Raw genomic sequence first — 21,619 nt, forward strand, 5'->3', positions numbered from 1 at the left:
AATAATCTCCAGCTTCCCAGGAAGTTCTCATATGACACCTGATTCTTTTTGTGTGTGTGTGTCAGTCCCGGGGCTTGAACTTAGGGCCTGAGCACTGTCGTGCTATTTGTGCTCAAGGCTAGCACTCTACACTTAAGCCACAGCTCCACTTTCAACTTTTTGTGGAAGTTCATTGGAAATAAGAGATTCATGGATTTTCCTGCCTGGGTTGGTGTTGAACTGACATCCTTAGTTCTCAACCTCCTGAGTAGGAATTCAGGTGTAAGCCACTAGTGCCAGGTAACACCTGACTCTTGTAAAGCCCTCCCTATCTTTGCTCATACCTTACACTTCTGTTATGCCCTTGCTATCCTGAGCATGAGAATTTAGTTATATCTGTCCTTTTAGTGGCTTCAGACACTTTTATGTGAATGTTTTAATTCTGGAAACTATAGTAGGCAAGGAAGAGACTATGAGGCTTCCCAGATGCTTGCCTGGAGGAAGCAGGTGCTGCACTCTTCTTCCTGTTGGCATCCACCCCTGGCCTACCTCTGGGGAAGGGGAGGGAGGGGCACACAGTACACCAAGATCTACCTTGTTGCTTCTTGCGGCACATCACAGTGAAGAGTGTTGCAAATGCAGATATGACAACCAGTGGCACGGTGATGGCCACTGCTCTGATGGGCCCCGCCCACGGGGAATGCACTGGGGAATTTCAAAAAAAGGCTTTAAATTTAAGAAGTATAACAGGGTCAAACAAATAACAACCCCCCCCCCCAAAAAAAAAAAACCCTTAAAACATTTTTTTCAACATAAGCCACCTAACAGGTTCTATGACCCCATAACCACCTTTCTCTGGCTGAAATGGTGATTATGAAAGGATTTGGTGGTTTTTCTTTAAAGAATGATGGAAATGGAATGAAGGAATGGAAAACAATTCAACAGTTCAAAGTCTTCTGGGACAGCAAATATTACTGAGTGAGAATTTTGCCTAAGGAAACCTGTCCTTAAAACATTTTTCCCCCCAAGAACAATTGCCTTTTTCTTAGTCCAGCTGACAGACACCACACTGGTCTAGATCTTCCAGGCTCCAACACCATTGTGAGAAAAAATTCAGATTTGATGGAACTTCATTTAAGAGGGAGGAGCTGAGTTGTGTTTTGTTTATGTAAGCGGGCAAGTACAGAGAACAGACAGGATCAGACACCGGGGTCTGCAGTGGTTAAAACCAAACAATTCTTACCTGGTTTTAAGGCATAATGCATCACTTTTCTTGTTGTATTAGTGTCATCCACCAGCTGCAAAACAGAACAAGAAGGTGATATATTACTGTTATCTGTTTTTAAAAGTTTTCCCCATAATCCTAGCTGTTCAGGGAGTGGGAATCAGGAGGGTCACTGTGTGAGACCAACCAGATAAAAAAATGTTCATGAGACCCCATCTCAACTAGTAGTTGGATGTGGAGGTTCACACCTGACATCCCAGATACAACAGGAATTTTAAATGAGAGAACCATATATCAGGCCAACAAAAGGTGGGACTCTCTCCAGAGCAAAAAGGGCTGGAGTATGGCACAACCAATACAAGGCCTGAGTTCAAATACCAGTACAGGGAGGGAGGGAGGGAGGGAAGGAGGGAGGGAGGGAGGCAGGGAATGAAGGAGGGAAGGAGGGAGGGAACACCTTAACAAAACTATTTCTAAGTGGAGAATCCTGACTTCACTTTTTCATCAGCTGGCAGTGAGGGATGGGTGCAAATGGTGAAAGAGCTGCTGAGGTCTATAAGTCACTCACTATGCTGCCACTGGCCAACATGTCTACTCATATTCATCACTACTTCACAAACTCAAATGAACTTCAGCCACACATGGTGACTCACACTAATCCAACAACACTCAGGAGGCTGAAGCACAAGAATCCAGTTTGACACCAGCCTGGTTTACATAGCAAGATCTACGGTAATGTTGTTTTAAGACAGGCATAGCACACCATACCTCAGAGGCCATCCATGACTGTGTTCAGATGTGTCCATCCCAGCCCGAGGCATGCAAGAGCTAGGTGTTTCCAACAAAACGTTAGGACATGTGTTTCAATAGTGGAGCTGTGGACAAATTGCTCATTTCTTTCCCTTTTTTTTGGCGGGGGGGGCGGTATTAGTCCTAGGTCTTGAACCCAGCGCTTGGGCACTGTCCCTAAGCACTTTTTCCTCAAGGATAGCACTCTACCACTGGAACCACAGCTCCACTTGGACATAGAGTCTCACGGACTTTCCTGCAGACTAGTTTCCAACCATAATCCTCACATCTCAGCCTCCTGAGTAGGTAGGATATAGGCTCCAGTCACCAGTGCCCAGCTATTTCATTGTTTTAATACTAAACAAACGTTGTTTTTTGTTTGGCAGTGCTGTGGATCAAATCCAGACTTGAATAGGCTATGCAAGTGCTTGGCCACTGAATAATGTTCAAACAAACTCTTGTTTGTTTAATGCAAGTCCAGGGGCTTGAACTCAAGGTCTGGGCACTGCCTTCAGTTATTTTTGCTAAAGGTTAGTGCTCTACAACTTCAGCCACAGCTTCACTTCCAGCTAATTTAAGGGGCCCAATCCTGGGGCTTAAACTCTGGGCTTGGTCACTGTCCCTGAGCTTTTGTGCTCAAGGCTAGCCCTCTTCCACTTGAGCCACAGCTCCACTTTCAGCTTTTGTTGTTGATTGGAAATAACAGTCTCATGGACTTTCCTGCCTGAGCTGGCTTTAAACTGTGATCCTCAGATCTCAGACTTCTAAGTAGCTAGGCACCTGGCTACTCTTGGATTTTTTTTTGAGACAGTGTTATGCTATGTGGCTAAGGCTGGCTTCAAACTTGTGATCCTATTGCTTCTGCCTATTGTGTACTGAGATTACTGATGTAAGCCAAAATGCCTGGTCTAAAATAAAACTTTTTTAAAGCTAACAATAATCTTAAAATATATCTTTGTAATTAAAAGGAAAACAATGCAATAATTTTAAATAATTGCTATGGACTATATGGTTACATAAAGATATTTATTTGAACTAGAAAAGATAAAATATTAATTATGTATAAACATATTTTTTCCACAGTACTGAAGTTTCTAACCCAGGGACACAAGTATTCTACCACCTGAGCCATTTCTCCAGCCCTTTTGCTTTTAATTATTTTTCGGGTAAGTCTTGCTTTTTGCCACGGCTGGGTAGCTTCAGATTGTGATCCTCCTACCTATGCCTTCCATGTAGCCAGGAGTACAGGAGTGAGCCAACACACCCAGCTTATTCTTTGAGATAGGGCCTCAATATGTTTTTGTCTGTCTGGACTCAGGCTGCAGTCTAATCTCCCAAGTAGTTGTAAGTACAGGCATGTCCCACAATGCCTGGTCCAAGTATAGATTTTTTTTTTTTTAAGAACCAAAACGTAGGGGCTGGGGATATGGCCTAGTGGCAAGAGTGCTTGCCCCATATACATGAGGCCCTGGGTTCAATTCCCCAGCACCACATATATAGAAAATGGCCAGAAGTGGTGCTGTGACTCAAGTGGCAGAGTGCTAGCCTTGAGTAAAAAGAAGCCAGGGACAGTGCCCAGGCCCTGAGTCCAAGCCCCAGGACTGGCCAAAAAAAAAAAAAAAAAAAGAACCAAAACATATAAATGTGGGGCGGGGAATATAGCCTAGCGGCAAGAATGCTTGCCTCATGTACATGAAGCCCTGGGTTTGACTCCTCAGCACTACAGATATAGAAAATGGCCAGAAGTGGCATTGTGGCTCAAGTGGCAGAGTGCTAGCCTTGAGCAAAAAAAAGCCAGGGACAGTGCTCAGACCCTGAGTTCAAGGCCCAGGACTGGCAAAAAAAAAAAAAAGTATAACTGCATATATCTTCCATGGCTTGTATTAAGAGTTGCCTATAATTCTAGCTACTGAGGAGGTAGAAATTGGGGGGGAGGGGGAGCAGCTTAAGGCCAGACAAGGAAAAAGTTAACAAGACCTCATTTGGTCCAATAAGCTGTGTACAGAAGTATATGCGAGTCATTCTAGTACTACAGGAAGCATAAAAAAGAGGATCTTGGTTCAGGCTGGCACATGGATAAACTTGAGATGCTATGTGACAAATAACTGAAATAGAGTAGAAGAAAGGAGAAACTGTAAGCTCAAGGAGATCCAGATGTTTACAGAGAAGCAAATACAGCAGAAGAGAAGCAGCAAGATGTCCTGATTCAGCACCCAGCTCATCTGGCTGAGGAATCCAAAGACTGAAACAGTAGGTAAAACAAGATGGCCTCACCAAAGGGTTGCCAAATTCAAGTGTGAGAAAAGTAAACATGCAAGCTGAAAGCCTTACTGACAGCTCAAGGAGTTGGGAGATAGGGAATAGTATGCTGTGTGAGGATGGATTGGGAGAAACTAAAATATTCTGTGTCCCTGAGAGCAACAAAAAGTCACTATCTTGAGAACATTTCCCTTAGAATCCAGGATCAAGAATTAATCACAGTTGAACAACCCAAAGGACCTGTGTGTATGAGTGCGTACACAAGCATGCACACACCAGTACTGGGACTTGACCTCAGAACTTCAGGCTTTTACTTGGCTTTTGCATTAAAGGCTGGATGGAGCTCTACAACTTGAGCCACACCTGTTTTTTTCTGGTTTATTGGAAATAACAATCTCTCAAACTTCTCTGCCAGGGCTGTATCTGAACCTCAGTCTTTAGAACTGAGCTTCCTAAGTTGCTAGGGTTACAGATGTGAGCCATTGGGACATTCTGCCTAGTACCTGGGCATAAATCAGTTAAAGTGCTTTGGTTCCCTGGAAACCAAAAGCAATGAATAATTCATATTGGTTATATATAAATATGCTTGCCTTTCTTCCTATTCTGGTTCAGTTGTCTTGAGTGTTGTTTTTGCTTTGCTGCATGATCTATCTTTTCAGTAAATTTGATAAAGACAAATTACAATTTATTCTTTAATTACATACTACAAAGATCTATTTTCCCCCATCAGATGTTATTACCTGTCTTTTAGTATTCGCTTTTGAACCACAGCTTCATAACCTATAGCCCCTCCCCAATCATACCTGTTTTATGTGCACAAGTGGAATTCTTTTTTTTTTTTTTGGCCATTCCTGGGGCTTGAACTCCAGGCCTGAGCACTGTCCCTGGCTTCCTTTTGCTCAAGGCTAGCACTCTGCCACTTGAGCCACAGCGCCACTTCTGGCCGTTTTCTATATATGTGGTGCTGGGGAATTGAACCCAGGGCTTCATGTATACAAGGCAAGCGCTCTTGCCACTAGGCCATATCCCCAGCCCTCAAGTGGAATTCTATTCTTCCTCAATCCTACTCCTGCTCCTCAGTCTTTTTTTTTTTTTGGGGGGGGGGCAGTCCTGGGGCTGAACTCAGAGCCTGAGCACTGTCCTGCCTTCTTTTTGCTCAAGGCTAGCACTCTACGACTTGAGCCACAGCACCACTTCTGGCCTTTTCTATATATGTGGTGCTGAGGAATCGAACCTATGGCTTCATGTATACGAGGCAAGCACTCTTGCCACTAGGCCATATTCCCAGCCCCTGCTCCTCAGTCTTAACTCATACCTGGTAACTACATTTCCCGAACATCATTTGTTTGTTTTTTGTTTGTTTCTTAAGGTTTTTTTGTTGTTGTTGTTTTGTTTTTGGCTGTTGTGTGTCTGTTTTTCTCCTCTCTTCTCCTAGAGCTTTGGAGCTGCCAGGGGCTTATTTATGTGTATGTATACACCTACTCAACTCTCCATTTACCTCCCACACTCCCTAACCCAACACAATATCAACTAAATTTTTCTCTACTTATCTCATGCCACCTTCCCATTAAACCACAAAGGTTAGCTCATACTTTTTCCCACCCTATACAACCAAACACCTCGCAATAGTCCAAAAGGCTATCCTTCCCATCTCTTTTCTGCTACCACCTTGATTAAGGAAGGCTTCACAGAGTATGAAGATATACCTTGGAGCCTATATCCATCCAAAAAAAAAAACCCAAAAAACTCAGAGTAGAAGCAGGAAGTTCATTAGAACTTACCATAAACATAAGGCCTTAGTTTCTCACCTGTAACAGCCTGTGAAACCAAGGATCCTCATCCAGGTTCACAAGAGTCCCATACACAGTGTCTTCAGCACAGAAATTGACTGAAACTGACGTTGTCAACTGAAACCCACCTTGCTATTCAATACACCACCACCCAGACATCACCCATCTTAAGGAAGCTGCAAGAAAGCACCAACTGAAAGTATACAGGAGATTTTAAATCTCTCAAAAAGCTTAGACCCAAGTGAGTAAACCCCAGTGAAAGATCACAAAATTCACACATAAAGCAACAAGTCTCCCTCAAAAAGCCAACAATGTAGGGCTGGAGATATGGCTGAAGTGGTAGAGTACCTGCCTAAAAAGAGAGGCTCTGATTTCAAAACGCAGCATTGCCAAAAATAAATGAAAAAGAAGAACAGATGAGCTCTCATGGGCAAAACAAACAAACAAACAAAAACAACAAAACAAAAAACCCAATAATATGACAATTAGGGACTTAACTGAGACTGAAGGAACAAAGTCTGAGCATTGACTTAGTACAACAGTATGAATAGTTAATGAAATGAAACAGGTGTTTTTTTAAAAAAACAAAACTGGGCAAATTAAAAAAGAATTTGAACTGGACAAATGAATAAACAAGAGATATCAAATACACAAGAGAATACAACAGCTTAATGAACTAAAAAGACAATACAAATAGGAGAGAGGAAATTTATAAAGAGATAGAAACTTTGAAAAATACCAAACCAAAATTCTGAAAATGAAGAGTTCAATTGCTTAAATAAAAACTGCATCAGAAGCCATTTCTTCATTGTATTATTCATTTGTTTATTATTTTGGTATCAATGGTGGGGCTTGAACTCAGGGCCTGGGCCCTGTCCCTGAGGTTTTATGCTCAAAGCTGGAGCTCTACCACTTGAACTACAGCTCCATTTCTATATTTTTTAAAATTCTATAATTCTATTATGGTCAGATAGAATACAAGAAGTTATCTCAATTTTCATATATTGGCTTAGACTGTCATGATATGAACTGTTTTGGAGAACATTCCAAGAAAGGCTACAATGGATACTGTGCCACAACTGGGTGAAATACTCTATATATCTCTGTTAAGTCCATTTGGTGTATGGTGTCATTTAATTGTGAGGTTTCTTTGTTGCTTTATTTGTTAAAGAGTGAGGTATTAAAAAAAAATAAAGAAAATAAGCCAAAGTGGAACTGTGGCTCAAGTGGTAAACTGTAGCTTTGAGGAAAAAAAGCTCAGGGGCAGTGGCCAGGCCCTGATTTCAAGCCCCAGGATCAGCATAAAAGAAAAAAAATCCTTTCATGAAAAACAAAACCTAAAGGAATTCATTATATTAAACCAGCATTTCTAAAAATACTCTAGGAATCTTAGCCTCAGAAGATGGCAACCCAAACAGAAAATAAATATATGTCATATATATACAAACACACACACATATATATACATATATAACATATAATATATATGGGAATATCACATAATAAGAAAAATAAAGAACAATGAAATTATGCCAGTTGCAGAGAACTGGATATACTTAGAAGCCATGACATGAGTGAGGCAAGCCACTCTCAACAAAACAGGTATTTTTCCTCATATTTGTGGGATATATATCTAAAAGGCACATTTACATAACTATACAGGAATAAACACAGAACTTTGAATTTAACTGAGAGAGATGAGAAGGGGAAAAGGAAAAAGAAAAATAGAGGGTGAATAATTTTGAAAGAGGATGAATACAGCCAAAATACCTGTTTGCAGATATGAAAATCAAACAAGGAAAACAGTTGAAACTGTTTCAGGAAATAGGGAAGGGAGAGTGATAAGGAGAGAATTAGAATATATTGTAAACATGTATTTGGAATGTAACAATGAAATCCCCTTTCTATGTAACTACTTTAGGCAAATAAAAATTTAAATAGACAGACAGATATAGAGCTAAGGCCCAAAGGGATGGGTATTTGTGGTTTAAGTGGTATGATTGGTAGCATAACTGGCCAGCAAGTGCAAGGCCAAGTTCAAACTCCCATATGACTACCAAAAAAATAGTAATAATTGTTCACAAACTTCATGCTACAGAACTAATAGGGCTCCTTGCACTTGTACATACCTCCATCATATAATCCCCAGGAGAAATGTTCTGAAGAAGGCAGCTGGTAATCTCTGTATTTTGTTCCTACAAAGAAACAAAAAGCACTTGAAGATAAAGGTCATCAGAGTTTTTCTCTTTCCCTAGAGCACAAGAAGACAAGTTTTGATCGCATTTTCAGAAGATGTACTTAGGCAAGAAAGAAAATATCTGCTACACATGATCTGAACTTCACTTTGGTAAAAGGTCTGGAGAACACAGGGCTCCTTTGCTTAGCAGGTAATGCCTTCAGCAGGAATATTTCATTTGACGACACATACTTTTACTTAACAAAAGAGTGGGTAAACATCACTATGGATGTATTTTATTTGTCAGAATTTTTTTTTTGGCCAGTCTTGGGCTTAGACTCAGAAGGTCTAAGAGGTTCGATGATAGAGGTGAGAGCCAGTGGGCCAGCAAAAGTTACAACAGTACCTAACACACATCACAATGTGCAAGATGAAACTGAGTTTTGCCACAATGATAAAAAAAAAAACAACAAAAAAACCTCTCTTGGAGATGGGAAGAAGATGGTGGCTAAACAATAGGGAATTGTCCCTCTAACCAAACAAACAGAGATTTGGAGTCCTAACACTCACTATTCCCCAAGATATCAGCAACAACAAATATATGAACAAGTAGAGAATCGCAGAAAATGGGAAAAAAAAAAACACCTCATAACTTGTACACAAATAGCCCTCCTCCATCCTCCCATCTCGAACTAGCTGCCACATAAGTGGCCCGATGGCTGCCTGAGACTCTAGAACTGAGAGTGGATTGCAGTACCAAGATTCGGATGCAGAAAGCTCCCACAGCACAGCCTAGACAGTGCAGAAAAAGACAGAGACCAGTAGCATGCCACCACCACACCCAGATCCAAAGAGCTCCCAGGTCACCACAGGCCAGTTCACAACCAACTGCAGCAGAGCTTTCAGAGGCTTGGCAGCTCAGTGATCTGGTGGTGATAGTAGCCTGGCAGAGGGAGCAGCCCATGGCCACCTGGGATACTGGATCTGAAGGTGAGACTGCAGCACTCAGACACAGAGATTTGCCACAGCACCACCAGTCAGTCCTCAACCAATTCCCGGATCAGTAAGTACCCTGCTGGGGACTCTCAGCATGGTAGGGACCCACAAAACTTCACCCTGACCCCTCCTTCCCGCATCCAAGAAGGGGCACCACACTTGAAGAGGACAAAGAGGCCAGGGCCCATCCACACCCCCACACACACACCTGTTGGCTTCCAGCAGGAGGTCACTGGAACTTACACTGGGGGGCAGGGGGATGCATTAGGACACTGCTAGGACACAGCCCTGGCTATCAGCAAGGACACCAGGCCCTGCTTGAAAACAACACAGACAAAATCCTGCACACATACAAAGAAGCCCACCCATTCCAAAACCTCACACCCATCCAGGGGCCTCAATCTAGTCTCCACAGCCCTCTACAGCAGACTGGTCTAAGTGCCCAGCTGCTGGTGGATCACTCACCAGTGTGGAGCCATGAAGCATGTGCACACTCTGGAGGCCAAGCATTGGCTACTTGAAGAGAGAGAGCTAAACAGGCGCCAAATGCAACTCGTGTACCTGTGGGAGACCACCCCTTCCAAAGCACATGCCCACCCCGAAGTACCAAATGCAACCTTCCCAGCCCCTGCTGCAGACTGAATAGAGCTCCTTTCAGCCATGTATGTACCCAGGTGCTTGCTGTCCAGGGACCCAGGACTCCAAGAGAGAAATGGCAATAAAATAGAATCAATCATGAAAAGAGGAAATTACGACTATGAGAACTGATCTCAACAAAGAACTTGGGAGCATAAAAGATTCAATTTTCACAATACTAATCACCATGGAATCCACAGGTAACAGAATAAGTGAAGTGGAAAAGAGAATATCAGATTTTGAGGATAAAATAGAGGGGCTAGAACAAAAAGTCAAAGGTATGGAAAAAAACACTCAGAACCTAGCAAAAGGAAATCCAAGAATTGGCAGACTCAGCTAATCAAATTTATGCATAGTTGGGATGGATGAGAGTAAAGAATATGAAACTAAAGGCATTGAAAAACCTATTCAATAAAGTAATAAAAGAGAACTTCCCCAATCTATTTTTTTTTTTTTTTTGCCAGTCATAGTGCTTAGACTCAGAACCCCAGAACTGTCCCTGAGCTTCTTTTGCTCAAGGCCAGTACTCTACTACTTGAGCCACAGAAACACTTCTGGCCTTTTCTGTTTATGTGGCACTGAGGAATCAAACCCAGGGCTTTCACTCTACCACTAAGCCCCATTCCCAGCCTGAACTTCCCCAATTTTAATTGGGTGAGAAAATCTCACCTGCTGAATCTCACCTGCATATAGATTTCCCAGTAGACAAGATCCATGAAGAAACACTTCTATACAAATCATAGTAAAAACATTAGACATAAATAGCAAGGAATTGATTTTAAATGCTGCAAAATCAAAGAAGGAGCTATACATTACAATGGAAAGAAAATCAGAATCACTGCAAATCTCTCTATACAAACCCTCAACAAAAGCCTGGAATGGTATAATCCAAGCCCTGAGGGTCAACAACTGCCAACCCAACTAGTGTACCCAGCGAAGCTATCATTTACATTTAATAGTGAAACTACAACCTTCCACAACAAACAGAAATTAAAAGAATCAATGAACACTAAACCAGCATTACAAAGAATACAGCAATCCAGAGAAAACAATCAAATTCAAGGAAACACATCAGGCAAAAATCATTAGAAAAACAATTTATTAAGTACAGGAAGAGAAAAGAAGAATACAAGAAACCAAGAAAAGGGCAAGAAATATGACTCATCTCTCTATAATAACCCTAAACATTAATGGACTCAACTCCCCAGTCAATTGGAAAAGAACAGCAGACTGGAACAGAAAATAAGACCCATCTTTTGTTGTCTCCAAGGGACGAACCTCCCAGTCAAAGAGAAAAACTCCAAGTGAAGGGATGGACAAAGATCTTCCATGCAAATGCACCCTGCAAGAAGGCAGGAATAGCCATATTGATATCTAATAAAAACAGACTTTTCACTAAAATCAGTAGGAAGAGGCAAGGAAGGTCATTACATATTAATAATGGGCATGATCAATGTAGAGGAAATCACAGTAGTCAAATTCTATGCACCAAACAATGGAGCACCTAAATCTGTTAAACACTTTTGGACTTACAGAACAAAACAGACCCAACACAATAATAATGGAAGATTTTAATACTCTGCTATCACCAAAGGACCAGTCAACCAAACAAAAGATAAGCAAAGAAGCCTCTGAACTAAATGACACCATAACCCAAATGGACTTAAGAGACATCTACAGAGTATTCCACCCAACAATGACCCAATTCACATTCTTGTCATCATCCCACGGAACATTTTCCAAAACTGACCATATCATAGAACACACAAAGAACCTAAGCAAATACAAGAGGATTGGCATAATCTGTTGCATCCTATCTGGTCACAGTGGAATCAAACTAGTTCTCAACAACAAAACATACTGCAGAAAGCACTCAAATATATAGAGGTTGAATAACACACTACTGAATAACCCCTGGATCACAGAAGAAATTAGAAAGTTCTTCAATTCCAAGAAAATGAAAACACATCACAAAAACACTGTTGAGAGGAAAGTTCATATCTGCACACACATAAAGAAAATAAAACAAAAATGACTCAGGTAAATAACCTCATGACACAATTAAAATGGCTAGAAAAACAAGGAAAATCAAATCTAAAACTAATAGAGATATAGCAAAGAGTAGGGCAGAAATCAACAAAATAGAAACTAAAAAAGGATATATAAAATCAATTAAACAGAAAGCTGTTTCTTTTGAAAAAAAAATTAATACAATTGACAGACCACTTTTGAGATGACCAAAAAGAAGAGAGGAAATTCAAATCACCAAGATCAGAGATGTCACAGGAAATATTACAACATCTGAGAAATACAAATGATTGTAAAAGACTATTGTCAAAACCAATACTCACTAACGAAGGAAAACCTGGCAGAAACGGATGAATTTTTAGAAATATACAAACTTCCTAAACTGAACCAAGAAGATGTAAGCCAGCTAAACAAGCCAATAACATGCAAGGAGATAAAGAAAATAATCAGAAGTCTTCCAACAAGGAAAATCCCAGGTCCAGATGGATTCACCACTGAATTCTGTAAGACTTTTAAAAATGAACTAACACCAATACTCCTCAAGCTTTTCCATGAAATAGAAGTAGAGGGAGCAATCCAAACTAATTCTATGTAGACAATATCATACTCATCCCCAAACAAGGATCCAACAAAACAAAGAAAACTGCAGGCCAATTTCTCTGATAAACACAGATACAAAGTTCTTCAATAAAATATTACTAACAGAATTCAGAAACAAATTTTAAAAATCATACATTATGATCAAGTAGGCTTCATCCCACAGATGCAAGGCTGGTTTAACATACACTAATCAATAAATGTAATTCACCAAGTCAACAGAGACAAGGACAAACACAACATGATCAACCCAAATAGATGCACAAAAAGCCTTTAACAACTACAACATCCATTCACAAAAATAAACCCAAAGACCAATGGAACAGATTAGAAGACTCAGAAATAAAACCACATACTAACATTCATCTGATGCTCTACAAAGGCGCAAGATATACAGTGGAAAAACCATAGCCTATTCAACTGGTATTGGGAAACATGGACATCCATATGCAGCAAACTAAAAGTGAATAATCCCTGCTTGTCACCATGCACTAACACATCAACTCAAAGTGGATCAAAGATCTCAACATCAGACCCAAATGATAGGACTGCAAGAGAGGCATCAGAACTTATAGATACAGGCAAGAACTTCCTGATTAGAGTCCCAGGGGCACAATAGATAGGAGAGACTTGACAAGTGGGACTACATTAAAATAAAAAGTTTCTGCACAGCTAAGGACATGGTTACTAAACTAGAAAGACAGCCAACCAACTGGGAAAAGATCTTTACCAGAAATACATCAGACAAAGGCCAAATATTCAATATATACAAGGAGCTAAAGAAACTAACCCCTCCCAAGCCTAGTAAACCAATTACTAAGTGGGAAAGGGAGTTAAGAAGAGACTTCTCAAAAGAAGATGTGAGAATGTCAAAGAAACACAAGAAGAAATAAATTCACATCATCCCTGGCCATAAAGGAAATGCATATCAAAACAATACTAAGATACCATCTTATTCCAGCTATATTGTCCAAGATTTTGAATTCTAACAACAACAAATGCTGGCAGGGATGTGGGGAAAATAGAACCCCACTTCACAGCTGGTGGAAATATAAGCTAGTATAACCACTAGGGAAAGCAGTTGGGAGGTTCCTCAAAACACTCAACATAGACCTTTCCTACAACCCAGGCATATCATTCCTTGGTATTTATCTTGAGCATCACAAGTCAGGATATAAGGACACCTGTACATCCATGTTCAATGCTGCACTATTCACAGTAGCTAAGATAGGGAAACAACCTAGATGCCTCACAATAGGTAAGAGTACCAACATACAATGGAATTTTACACAGCCATTTTTTTATAAAGAATGAAATATTGTCATTTCTAGGGAAATGGATGGAACTAGAACAAATCATGTGAAGTGAGGTAAGCCAAGATCATAGAGACAAATGGCTCATGTTGCCCCTGATATGAAGAAATTAGGTCTGAAAGGCACTGTGATATGACAAAGCACACAGAATGCTAGATACCCACATTCAGTGGGACCAAAAAGGCTAATCTGAGGAGAGAATCACAAAGGTGCAATACCCAAGCACCTCCTTATATGTATATAAAATAACATACATACTAAAACAAACTCCAAAGATATGGAAGCAAAGGACTTTTTTCTTAATTTGATATTTTTGTTGTTGTTGACTCTGCATTCCTTACCTTGAATACAGTATATTCACGTGCACAACTGAGGAAGGGTTGGGGGAGGGCACAGAATCAGAGAAAAAAGAGTGGAAAGGTGCAGCAGTGGAGCTCAATGGCTGGCCCGGACTCTGATGAAAGTGGACTATGCAACTCAGGTAGAGAGGGGAGAGAGGGGTTGATAGAGAATGAGAAGATAGATGACACTATGCAATAGGAAATGAACTTATTTTGGGATGCATGTAAAGATAACCCCACTGTATATCAACTCTAACACAACAATAAAGAAAACTGAAAAGCAACAACAAAACCCTCTCTTGGTACTTGCAGGGAGTGGTGTGCTCATCTTATGTACTTCCACAAAACATTCCTACTCCTCGGATCATCTTTCGTTGCAGATTCTGATGGCTGAGTTTCTATTTAAACTTGGTCTATGGTAAAAAAACCAATGGTACGGTATATAAATTGCTTGTGGCTCGATTAGTGGTGTTTCTGTATGACCTTGAACAAGTCAAGTGACTTCCCTGATTCTGAGATTTCGCATCTGTAGAGAAAGATGGCAGTGACAGTGTGACAGTAGTCTTTGTTTCATGGACTGGTAAGGACTCAGGGAAAAGAAAGCCTAATATATGCCACACAGTGAGACCTGATGAATGGTTAACACATATAACAGGTCAGCATTGGTAGTGCAGAAAATAAGACAACCACAACAAATAGGGTTGGAGAAGTGGCTTAAGTGATACAATACTTGCCAAGTGTTAGGCCCAGAGTTCAAACCCCAGTATCAAACAAAAAAACAGACAAAACCCACAAATCACACACATACAAAAAAAAAAAAAAAAAAGAAATAGTTATTTCATTTGATTCATTAGTATTTTCCACGCTACCATACCAGCAGAACAGCTGAGGAAGATATAACCAGCAAGGAAGGGACAACAGGACAACAGTAAAAGAGATATACCCAGCAATAACCATTGTTCAATACCTACTGACCGTCAGAGCCAACAGTTCATACTGTGCCACTCAGATTCCAGGGCCAAAGGGCCATTTTCCTTACATCCATTTTACATCTGCTCACCTGCTTACACGCCTTTCTCCTGAAAGGTCCTTCATGCTTGAGCTTGTAATGAAGGTAGAAGAAATGAAAGCCGAAGCTGTGTGGAGCATGGTCAAAGGACACCTGCATATCTGAACCATACTGGGTGATGTTCAGGTTCCGAGGCTTCCAGACTAGGAGGAGGAGGACTCAAGAGTCAGCCCAGAGGCAACCCAGACAGGCCACCAGTACAAGGACAACACAAATAAGAACAGCCTACTTACAGGGTTTACAGGCCAGGTTGTCTGGTTGTAACAACAGCTCACAGGCTAATAAAAGAGACAGAAATTTTTTTAATTTAGAACAATTTAACATTATCTCTATCCAACAATTTAATAAAATATAACTGTATGGTACATGGTACTGCTGTCAAAGGTACTATATATATATATATATATATACACATATATATATATAAAAATCCAATAATGATTTTCACCACAGTGCAGTTCTATCTCATGAAAATTTAAATAGTCTAATATAAAAATATTAACGCAGTGTAGTTTATACCACATGAATGGAAACAATGTAAAGTCACTTTTAAAAGCTTGTCAGGCATTACATAGTCTCAAGGCTGCAGGCCTAGGGCAGTGAAACTGTTCATGATTCTATCGAGCAGAGGGTCTGTTTTAGCTGTCTTAGCACAAAAGCATTTTGGAGTGGCTCTAGTAACTCCAGGAGATTGTTTTAACCTTGAGAGTAATCTAATATAAATTTCTAGCTAGGCACTGATGGTGCATATCTGTAATCCTAGCTAGTCAGGAGGCTGAGATCTGAGGACTGTTTTAAAGCTAGTCCAGGTAGGAGGTCTATGAGATTCTTATCTCAAATTAAACCAGCAAAAAGCCAAAAGTGAACCTGTGGCTCAAGTGGTAGAACACCATTCTTGAGTAAGAAAGCTAAGTCCCTGCCCTGAATTCAAGCCCCATTATTGGCACAAAGTAAAAAAGAATTCTAAAAAGGGAAATGTTGCTTTAGCTGTAGTGAAAACCAAAAATCTAACAGAAAAGGACTATAACAAGATCACAGAGGGAATTTCAAATGGACTGTCAGCTGACTATCCTTGGATTGTCAGTCAGAAAGACTTATCAGGAAGCAGGAGGTACTACTGCAGGTTTCAGGGTGACTGGATACCAAGTTTGAAAGCAGTAGGTCTAGAAGATTAAGGAGACAACATGTATAGTACAGCTGGGAAAGGTGAGCTACTGGAACCCAGCATGGCTTGTTATTTGGAATATGGACTCTACAGCTAGACTTTAGGGTTCAAATCCCAGCTCTAGGCTTTCTCTTCCTGTTTCTCATACATACGCCCATCACACACTTATAGAGAGGATTCTTTCCTCAGAAAGTTGTTATAGAGATAAACTATAGTAGAATTTGGAAGAATAACAGAGCTTGGTACAATCATGTTACATCTTTCTAGAAAGAGAACATCTTGGGAATACTCCTTAAATTTTTTTATCTACTTTTTTTTTTTTTGATCATGGGGCTTGAACTCCCAGCCTCGGCACTATAGCTCGGCACTATCCCCGAGCTCCCGAGTCAGCTGAAGATTCATGCTCCACTGCTTTGATCATGCTCCACTGCTTTGAGCCACAGTGCCACTGCCGGTTTTCTGGTAGTTAACTGAAGAGTCTCATGGGCTTGGGCTGTGTGTGTGTGTGTGTGTGTGTGTGTGTGTGTGTGTGTCATGGGCTTGGGCTGTGTGTGTGTGTGTGTGTGTGTGTCATGGGCTTGGGCTGTGTGTGTGTGTGTGTGTGTGTGTGTGTGTGTGTACACACTGGGGCTTGACCTCAGTGTTGGGGATTGTCCCTTAGCTTATTTTCTCAAGGATGGTGCTGCGCCACTTAAACCATAACCCCACAGCCCCACTCTGGGGTTTTTACTGGTTAATTGCAGATAAGTCTCAAGGACTTTTCTGCCTGCGCTGGCCTTGAACCTTGATCCTCAGATCTCAGCCTCCTTAGTAGCTAAGACCACAGGCATAAGCCACCAGTGATCAGCCACTTATACTTTTTATTCCTGTGTTTTTAAAATTCACATTTGGTTTGTGTTTTCCTACATTTTAAAAAATCAACAAACAAACTTCTTTTCAAATGGTATTTCCACATGTTTGGGTCAGTTACTTTACACTATATATCTAAAACCAAACAACTACTAAACATAAAAAGGTCCTATCACTGAATCACAATAGCTCAACAGCTATGTACACATGATAATACAAGATGAGGATAAGCAAAAACAACTCCAATAGAAGGACACAGGAGGATTATACTGTTGACGTTATCTTTAAAGTTCTAGGTAAATTTCCTGTGGCATACCCTACGTGGTTACTGTATATGATTTTGGTACACTGGATATTGTATATATGCCTACCTGATCTAGGGAAGGGAAAGAAAAATGACGGTGTAAGATATCACAACAAATGTATTCACTGAGGCTGGGATATGGCCTAGTGGCAAGAGCTCTTGTCATGAAGCCCTGGGTTCAACTCCCCAGCACCACATATACAGTAAACAGCCAGAAGTGGCGCTGTGGCTGAAGTGGCAGAGTGCTAACCTTGAGCAAAAAGAAGCCAGGGACAGTGCTCAGGCCCTGAGTCCAAGCCACAGGACTGGCAAAAAAAAAAAAGTATTCACTGCCTTATTACGTAACTGTACCCCCTTTGCACAACACCTTGTCAATAAAATTTAATTAAAAAATATCACATTTGCCTTTTACATGCTCGGTAAGCATGTTTTACCTGTTAGCCATACCTCCAGCCCACAAAAATCACACTGTTTTGGTACCTGACTGCCTTAATGGTGGTCACAGTATCCTCAAAAAGATTAACTGTCAGTTCTGGTCTAGAACAAACCAAGAGGGTGGGTGTCTCTGGTTAGGTTAATAGGGCCTAACCCTAGTTTTTAAAAATATATTTTTAGAGCTGGGAATGTGGCTTAGTGGTAGAAGGCTTGCCTAGCATGCACAAAGCCCTGGGTTCAATTCCTCAGTATCATGTAAACAGAAAAAGCCAGAATTGGGGCAATGGCTTAAGTGGTATACATACACACACACACACACACACACACACACACACACACACACACACACACACACACACGGCGGGGGTGGGGTCAGTCATGGGTCTTGAACTCAGGGCCTAGGTGCCATCCCTTAGCTTTTTTGTCAACTTTGAGCCACAGTGCCATTTCCAGGTTTCTGGATTGATTGGAGCATAAGACTTTCCTGCCCAGGCTGGCTTCAAACCACATTCAGATCTCAGCCTCCTGAGTAGCTAGTATTACAGGCATGGGCCATTGGCACCTGGCAAAAATACATTTCTAGATGTCTTTTCTAAATGTTTTCTTTTTGCCCTGCTATTTCAATGCCAGTATCTGGTGGGCTCTTGGACATGTTTGTGCTGAGGAATCATTGAAACTCCTCACAGCTACCAGGCAGGAAAATGTACACTTACCTCGGGTCCTGAAGAAGAAGGGGTGGTAATTACTTTCATTTTTGATAGAAGGGAAAGGGACAATCTTTACAAAGTAATCTGTTTCAAATTTCATGTTGAGAAAAGGTTGAGATTCCATTCTCTAAAAAGGAACAAAAACATATATGGTATTATGAAGATACCACCCACCCTTCCACTTACAGCCTGTCACCAGCCATCAAAACCCAAGGGGAATCACTAAGTCACTATTTCCTGGACAAGTTTGGGCTTGGATACCCAACTCTGATCCCCAACTCTGTCTGACCTTTGGCAAGCAAGGAAGCCATGGCTTGTTCGTATTAAAGCTCAGACTGGGGGGGGAGAGAAGGATAAGCCCACATAACACTTCAGAGCATAGACATCTTCCAAGATGGTTCCTGAATGTAACTGAGGACTTGTGTTTACCACGGAGAGGTGCTAAAGAGCTTCCCAGCAAGTGGAGAGCAGCTCTAGGGTTGCCTTCCCATCCTCCTACAATGGAGTGGAGGAATGGACCCCCAACTCCTCCTTCTCCAATGTCAGCCTTTCAATGGGCCATTCAGACCCCAGGAACAATGGCAGTCTTCAGAAGCACATTGTCTGGATGTGACTTACAGTTCTTTTTAAGCTACTGTCCAGCTGTTTGGGGTCCTTTAGAATCAGTTGTTGGCACTGTCTTCCTTCAGACTTCAGCTCTTCCAGTATTACTCGAAATCCTTTTAGGAATTCGATGCCTAGGCAAAGCAGAATGCTTTTATGAAAAGGGGACCTAATTACTTCTGAACTCAATTTCCTCCTCCCAGGTTCCCATTCTCTCCACCCACACGTGGGAGGTAAAGGGCTTCTTACTGTGCTCAGAATGTCTGAGTTCACACAATGGTAAAGTGCATTCCCAGCATTCTTCTGGGGCATGCCAGGTGATTTCCTCTGTCTCACCACTGCTTATATAATTAGTGCCTGCTCTACCTAGCCATTTCACAAATACTCATTGCTTCTGGGATACTGTAAGGCTGGAATAACAGTTGATCATAACAGTAGACTATATAATTCCTAGGTCACTAAACAACTGAGAATAACTCCCAGTATTGACTAGGAAATGCTTGCATGTCACGTTTCAACTTCAAGTTTTGGCTCTCTATTTTTTGGCATGTTTCACTTAGTGATTGAGCAAACTCACAACAAAGTGTGTGTGTCTGCACTCAAGGGGCTTCTAGGTTTCAGGTTAAATGGTGTAGGCGAATGCCAATGTGATTTACCAAGCAGTTCTTGTTCTCATCATGCTGAAAGTCAGACACCCAAGGGCTTCCCTGTGGGGTCTTCACAAAGCCCTCAGAGGTCCTGAGATGCCCACAGTGCTGCTGAAAGGCGCTGGCCCAGCCTCCAGCTACAAGCTTCCCCACTGCAAATCCCACTAGACACTTTCAAAATGATTAAGGTTTGATGGCCACAAGAGCCAGCACCTGGGCTCTGTATCCCATGGAGACTAGAATGGTTCAACTGCAGCTGGAGATCCCTGAAGCTGGCCACAATTGGCAAGATATCGATTTCACATTCTTTCTGAGCCCTAGACAAGGAGACATTTTCAACCCTTGCCCTCCTAGGGCAAAAGTAATGACACAGGATGCAATTAACCAGGTGGGAAAAATTAGTGATGGCAAAGGCCAGGGAAATCTTTTTCCAAGGTATCCTCCAAATCCTATAATTATTTGATGAAAAGCACACATTTCATGGTGCCTAGTGTAAGGCACAGCCACAATTAGAGCCTCATATTTTAAGGGTATAGACTTCTACAGTAAACAGGAACTAAGCCATGCTATTCTTCAATCATAAAGCTTCCTGTGATGTGATAGCCAGCACATCCATGGCCAGAGATTCACATGTGATGACAAGATACAAGATCTCTGGACCAACTGATTTATTGGATCTCATAAGATTTTTGTCTTTTGAGATTAAGAAGGGAGAGTAAACGACTTCTGAATAAAACCTTACTATTGAATTTGTACAATTTTCACAGAACTATAGGAGGTTACTGGTATGATTAAAAGTCATGTGCCTCACAAGTACTTAATCAGCTGCAGTGAGCCTGTGTGGTTCTAGTCTTATTTTTTTTTAATCCAGCCTAAAAATCAGAAGCTAAATCAGGGGCTAAAGATAGGAGCAGCAAATGTAAGTCCTCTATCACAAAGACATTAACTCCTCGAAGTCATAGTAATTGGCAATCTTACAGAATAGTCTCAACTTAAGGGACATTCTTGTGTGCACTCTCTTTCTCTCATCATTAAGCTCATTGACTCCTCCTAGCAAGCACAGAAGGAAGTTACAATTATTCCCATTTACAGATGAGGAAGCTGGGTGCTGTTAGCTCACCAGCTTGTAATCAGGCTACTCAAGGATCTAAGAATCTAGGTTCCAGGCCAACACAGGCAGACAAACTCTTACCAATTAACCAACAAAAAACTAGAAGGGAAGGTGTGGTTAGAGTGGTAGAGTGGCAGCTTTGAATGAAAAGCTAAGGGAAAGTACCAGGCCCACAGTTCAAGGCCCAGTAAAAACAAATTGAGAAGCTAAGTTTTAGAGCAACTGACTACAGGATCACAAAGGAATAAAATGGCAGACACAGGATTGGAACCTGGCTCTGTCAGTGCCCTTTACCCACACGTTTTCCTACCTTCCAAGGAGTTTCCCATAAAACCCCATAGAAACTAACAGGACTTACCAATCTACTCCAGCCATAAATTATAACCCAGGAAAAACACAGCTTTCTGCCCTCACCATCCGTATGTAAGTCTTCCATCACCAGCTCTTAGCTGCCTTTCTAATTCCTTAAACAAACCTTTAGCCAGTTAAGTGTTGGCCACATAAATGCTACATGGATCAACCTTTTATCCACAGAGATTGGTTTTTTTAATCTTTAAATGTTAAAATTATACATTTTTAAAAAAAACTACAGGGAGTATA

At 41.1% G+C, this 21,619-nt stretch overlaps 1 protein-coding gene across 3 annotated transcripts in view; it reads right to left on the reverse strand.

Annotated features, from left to right (window-relative positions):
* Il17rd (interleukin 17 receptor D) overlaps nucleotides 1–21,619 on the reverse strand; it is an 80,713-nt gene that overhangs the window by 7,647 nt on the left and 51,447 nt on the right. For 2 of the 3 annotated variants that reach the window (XM_048355779.1, XM_048355778.1), the window contains exons 4-10: nucleotides 19,277–19,395; nucleotides 18,665–18,785; nucleotides 15,432–15,476; nucleotides 15,190–15,341; nucleotides 8,172–8,237; nucleotides 1,223–1,277; nucleotides 574–684 (exon numbers count right to left, since the gene is read on the reverse strand). In XM_048355779.1, the coding sequence (XP_048211736.1) occupies nucleotides 574–684; nucleotides 1,223–1,277; nucleotides 8,172–8,237; nucleotides 15,190–15,341; nucleotides 15,432–15,476; nucleotides 18,665–18,785; nucleotides 19,277–19,395 (669 nt within the window). The remainder of the gene's footprint in view (nucleotides 1–573; nucleotides 685–1,222; nucleotides 1,278–8,171; nucleotides 8,238–15,189; nucleotides 15,342–15,431; nucleotides 15,477–18,664; nucleotides 18,786–19,276; nucleotides 19,396–21,619) is intronic. The other variant, XM_048355780.1, reaches the window with a different exon arrangement.

The sequence above is a fragment of the Perognathus longimembris genome, chromosome 10 (assembly GCF_023159225.1).
Source record: "Perognathus longimembris pacificus isolate PPM17 chromosome 10, ASM2315922v1, whole genome shotgun sequence".
In the NCBI taxonomy this organism is placed as follows: Eukaryota; Metazoa; Chordata; class Mammalia; order Rodentia; family Heteromyidae; genus Perognathus; species Perognathus longimembris.